Source organism: Xenopus tropicalis, chromosome 8 (genome assembly GCF_000004195.4).
Source record: "Xenopus tropicalis strain Nigerian chromosome 8, UCB_Xtro_10.0, whole genome shotgun sequence".
Taxonomy (NCBI): Eukaryota; Metazoa; Chordata; class Amphibia; order Anura; family Pipidae; genus Xenopus; species Xenopus tropicalis.
Genome location: NC_030684.2, coordinates 27,009,084 through 27,015,083, shown reverse-complemented (window position 1 = coordinate 27,015,083; position 6,000 = coordinate 27,009,084). Strand labels below are relative to the sequence as shown.

Sequence of the window (6,000 nt, the reverse complement as noted above, 5' to 3'; positions counted from 1 at the left end):
AAAAAAATAGTATTTTATATGCAGATGGGGAGAAAGCTATGAAGTAATTTGAAATACTGTATAAAAATTGCCAAAACAAACAAACAAAAAATTCTTTACCCCCCCACCCCTGATTTTTTGTCACACATCAGTTTCACAATTACCCTGAAATTTGCCTTTTTATATATATATATATATATTTTATTAAAAGGCATATTTCACAATCATGCACTTAAATCCCTCATTGTAAGGGGTAATTTCACTCTATAAAATCTCCCACCATTAGCACAGCAGCATAAACCTCCCCCCCCCCCCCCCCCAGCCAGAGTTAATGGTTACAAAATGCACTATATTTGAACACTGAAATGGAAAGAAATCAGAAAGAGAAGGATTAAAAACAGTCATTTCTACCTACCCCACATTCGCAGGTGTCCTTAAGCACATTTATCAGCTACATAAAAATATCTCATTGCAGCCCTGATATGCCATAAAGAAGGCAACTGGCACCCTGGTCTTATTGACTCAGGTGTCAGTCCCATTAAAAGATCTGTATTTTTTTTTTTTAATTATAACCTGAGTATTTTGTTTTTTAATTCCTTGGGAGAAGAGGGGGGAATAAAAAGAGCCATCGGGAATGGAAGGGACAGAGAAATAAGGACTGGTTAAAGCCCCGCCCCATTTCCATAAGTTATTGGGAATAGATGGGATCTGGAATCTGGGCACTATTTCATTCGCAGAAGGAGCCGGAACACGGGCGGCGGAAGGAGACGCGCAATAGAGTTTAAATGTCAGCAAGTTTGTAAAAGAGCGAAGGAGGGGTGGCTGGGGTGGAGTATCCCTCCGCCTCCCAATCTCTGCTGGATCCCGGATCGCTGTATCTGGCACACAGACTTGGGAGCTGTGGCTCTGGACATCCTACAGGGAATCTTCCTTGGGATTTCTCACCTCCTGGCTTTTGGGAAGCACTTGTGTCCCCATTCACCCCTTCAGCTCCACTGGTTCTCCCCTCCCATTGCCCTTATTTCAGGCAGGTGATCATTAAACCCACTCCCCCCCCCCAGCTTTTGTTTTGGTGAATGTGCAGCAATAGGGGACCATCCTTCACCTCCAGTCATGGACAGAGACCTGTGAAGATCGTCCCCATGCCGGATTTGGGATAAAGCCCCTGCTTCTTCCTTTGCAAAGCAGCTGGAAAAGTCCTGAACTCTTTTTTTCTCCTTCAGTTGAATTCTTTCTTCTCCCTGCTGCTCTGGGGGGGACTGAACTGCATTTGGCACTGAGTGGCATGGATATTGCAACAGGTCCCGAGTCATTGGAGCGCTGCTTCACCAGGGGCCCCAGCGACTGTGCCAAGATGCTGGACAGTATTAAAATGGAAGATCACCCCCTACGCACTGGCACTGCCACCTTAGGAGTTCTGCTCGGTGAGTGTTGGGTTGCGCTGGGGCGCTTACAGGCGCAACTTCATACATACCCCTTCCCCTGTGCGGCTGCAAGGCATCTCCGACTCTGCAAGCGACTTCTCTGCTCGCAAAAGCGAACTTTCTCGTACTCCAGCCTAGGGAGAGCGATAGGGCTGCGGCTAACTCTGCCCAACTGCAACCAAATTATTCACTATATAGAATAGCATGCAGGTTAGAATGGATAATGTATAGCTACTTATGCCTAATATTGAGCTTTATTTACTGGTGATTAATAGAGGGGGAGATTATTATTTAGAAGGCAGTTTTAAGAAGTAAATGACAACTATGACAGCTATGTGTATGTGTGTATATATATAATGTGTATATATATACAGGTATGTGTGTGTAATATGTATATTATATAAAATAGTATATTCACAAAGTGTATACACTCAATTAATTATGTAGACAATGTGTGTATGGGCAAATTATTATATATTCAATCAATATATATATATTACTGTTTGTGTGTATGTATATATAAATATATTAGCATCATAATCATAATTTTTTAAATAGTGCCAGTAAATTACGCACACACCTCTTTACATTAATTTCTAGCAAACAGGGGTCTTACAATAATTTAGAAAACAAGGGTTTCAAAATAAAGATAGGATCAGAGGGCCCGTCTCATAAGAGCTTACAATCTAAGTATATGTGAATATACATAGACTAACATATTATTTCTAGATGTCTTGTGCTTTATGTCTGTGTCTATGTGTGTATAAATAAATATGTATATAATATGTGTGTATGTATATATGTATACATATTGAGTTAAGATTAAAAGTATTGCACACTGTGCGCAATGCTGTTTATTTTAACACTTTATTATACTGTATATATATATATGTGTGTGTATAAATATATATATTTATATATATTGAAGAAAAGACCAGCAACACCGGATCTATTGCAAACAATCAATTATATATTGAAATATTATATATATATATATATATATATATATATATATATATATATATATATATATATAAATATATATATATATATATATTTATATGTATTATATATATAAATTTCAACAATTGACACAGAGAAAGTGAGTGTAGATGTGTAGAAATGTGTATGCATTTGAATGCACAATTTAATTAGGAAGTTATGGGAAGAATTATAGCCAGGATGATACTGGTAAGGGCAGAGTAAGTGACAGTATGTGGGTCAGTATGTGAGAAGTTTCAGTGGTTGAACCCAGACAGGAAGAAGTTCTATTCATTTATATAAAATATTAGTAGTTGCTTGAGGTGTAACCTTTAATGCAATTTGTTTGGGCAACAGGAGAAGTGTTTCAAGTGAAATATAATTATTGTTTATGACAGTGTGATTGCAAATACACAATAGAAGTTTGGAGACTCTGTACACTCCAGACATAGCTTATATAAATGTACTGGGCATGGGTAGTTTTATAAACAGTCTCTGCTACACTGTGTCACTGTGTGACGAATACTAAATATTAGAATTGGGACAGTGTGTAACAATATTGGGAGAAACACTGATAATTCCAATGTACATTATTACATGATAGAGCAGATGTCCTTTATTAAATAAGTAGCACTATGCATATACAGGCTGGCTAATGAGAAGGGTGCAGATTTTATAGTATATTGAGCCAGCTGCTGTATTATATTTTGTGCAGTAAGATACATGATTGATATGTCGTACATAACTGTATATTAGATGGCCAGGGGATAGTGGGTTTCAGTGTGAAGATTGAGGCACTTATTTTACAGTTATATATAGAGACATTATTATCATAGAAAAGAAGATTATATTCTATATACACAGAGGGATACATGCACTTAATGGTATAACAAAAAATAATAAAAAAAAAAAAAAATATATATATATATATGGTAATAAGTGCAGGATGGGGGGGTGGTCTCAGTTAATGTACAGTAGTTTAATAAACAGTGTGAGTAGTAAGACAGAATCTATCAGATCTGCAGGGAATGTATTGTGTATTCTAATAACACCCTGTAAATATAAATTCCCATACCATAGGGGTTCAAACACTATAGTGTATATATCTGTCATAGTGTATCCCTATGCATTAATATTCACAGGGAGTGTTTTTTATTTAGCACTGAATAAATGGCAGACTCGGTCAATTAAAAAAATGTGTGCCTAAATATGTTAAAAAATAATATAGTAGATGTTTGAAAATACATACCCAATTCACTTGCATGCCCCCATGTTTATATAATTACCCAGCATTCTCCTTGGCTTAAAGTGCCAGGCAGTGTGTGTATTTCCTGTATATAAAATATATTCATAGCTGGAGTACCCCAAGACCAGAGGGCCAGGCAGTGTAGGCATAAATGTAGAACGCTTTGCTTGTATATTCTGACATACCCAGGCCGTATTTGTTCCCTAGGTAGGGTAACTGTACAGGTAGAGTTTACTGTGTATACTTCTAACAACCAGTGTGTAAGATCTGTATATATAACCCAAACGCAAGACAGTGTGGGGCTTAAGAGAAGGATTTACACACTGTGTATTTAATACAGTGTGTGGGTGCCAGAATCAGAGTATTATACTGTGTAGGCATGTATATGTATTTGTCTTCTAGGATTAGAATGCCGTGCAGTGTGGGCATATGTATGTAATATATAACTTGTGTGTGTGTGTGCAGGGTCGGAGTGCCAGCACCAGGCTGTATGTGAGGGCTGCCAGCGACCCATCTCAGACCGGTTCCTGATGAGAGTCAATGAGGCTTCCTGGCATGAGGAGTGCTTGCAGTGCACTGTGTGTCAGCAGCCCCTCACCACCAGCTGCTACTTCAGGGACAGAAAGCTCTTCTGCAAGCAAGACTACCAACAGTAAGAGCCCCTCTATGCTGGCATATAGGCTTGTGCTTGGGAAGGGTCATTCTCTGTATTCTTTATTGGGGAGGGGCACTGTCGTTTCCCTTCTCTTGGCCATCCATTGGGCATCTCATCAGATTTACCCTAGGATCACTTCATTTGCAAGCAATTTATCCCTGGATTATCTGTTTAATACCTACTCAGCCATTCAGCTGCCCTAATGGATTTCCCCCTAAAATACACATTACACACTCTTTCTTCCACATTTTGGGCTCCCTTGCAGCACCTCTGCTCAGTGTAGTCCCGTGGCCGTAGCTGTGCTGTGTAGATGCAGGCAGCCTACAGGCCAAGGTGTTATAGGGAACAAAATCCCTTTAATGGAAGAATCTATTCAACAGGGTTCATCTTTAAGGGATTTTTATCTGCCAATTTCCACTTGGCATTTCACTAATTACCCCTGTGAGTGATTGAAATTCAGCCCATGTAAATGAGAAGATGGGAGGCAGATCTGCCAGATAAACAAGAGGTAATTGTTCTACTGAGGTGAATCAGCAATGAGCTCTGTATTTACTCACCTGCTGCCTGCAGCTTGGAGCAGTCTACTGCCTGGGGGAGAGGGGGACACAACTAGACTCATATCTGTCTATCTATATACAGCAATATAATATATTTAGATATTGTGTGATTGCTATATAGTCTCAGGCTGATGCAGAATAAAAATCTAAAGACCCAGCCTGCTCTCAGTGGAGGGGTTGATCAGAATCAGATCAGTGTTTTGTTTCTGTATAACACCTGATATCCAATGACTTTCCCTTCTCATTGCAGACTCATTTAGGACTCAAAGTAAACAGAAAATCAATAAAGCATTCAGTAAAAAAAACCCAAAAACTTTTACTACAGTAATGCCCCTAGTATACATCTACATTATATATATATATATATATAGATACATATATATATATATATATATATATATATAGTGCTTAGTGCACACCACCAAACTATATGTGACCAGTTACTTTTTTGTGTCAATACCATGCATTACTGGGCAACTGGCAGGATCCCAGATAATATATATATTATAGTGTGTGTATATTTGTTTAATATATATTTGATATATTCTTTATATATTTGGAATGTATAGAGATGTTTTATATGTTATGATATATATATATATATATAGTAATACATATATAAGTATATATATATAGAGAGAAAAATATTTTAATATATATATATTTGATATATGTATATAGATATATGAACATAGATATTTAAATATGGCTTCTGCAAAGATGCAGAAAAATATCGTTTCTACAAATTCACTCCTTTGGACACAGAGTTGTTATTGATATTGTCATTAAACTAAATGCAACTTTTTAGCAAATCGAGGAAATCTATGGATTTAAATCGATTAACTTTTGTTGTAGGACTGCGATGATGTACATTATATGATTTCTTAATCCACGCTTTGGTTTAAGACCAAACACTATGCCATCATAATATGCGATTATATATATATATATTGTACTCGAATAATTATTTTTTTTATTCCAAATCTATACATACACACAAATGTATATATATATTAATTAAAAAAAATGATTTTTCTTTAATGCAAGAATAATAGAGTTGGAGTGAACGCTCCGTAGGTACACAAGGAGTCCATAGAATAGTAGCGGGTTGCGCCGCACAGATATTGCGCCTGGAAGGGCAGATTTTCACTGCAGGGT

General features: G+C 37.3%; 1 protein-coding gene across 2 annotated transcripts in view; it reads left to right on the top strand.

The window, feature by feature from the left end:
* Positions 1–793: 793 nt before the first annotated feature.
* lmx1b.1 (LIM homeobox transcription factor 1, beta, gene 1) overlaps positions 794–6,000 on the top strand; it is a 110,051-nt gene continuing 104,844 nt past the window's right edge. The window contains exons 1-2 of one of the 2 annotated variants that reach the window (XM_002937873.5): positions 794–1,403; positions 4,096–4,282. In XM_002937873.5, coding sequence (XP_002937919.1) covers positions 1,265–1,403; positions 4,096–4,282 — 326 coding nt within the window. In that variant the 5' untranslated portion in view covers positions 794–1,264. The remainder of the gene's footprint in view (positions 1,404–4,095; positions 4,283–6,000) is intronic. The other variant, XM_002937872.5, reaches the window with a different exon arrangement.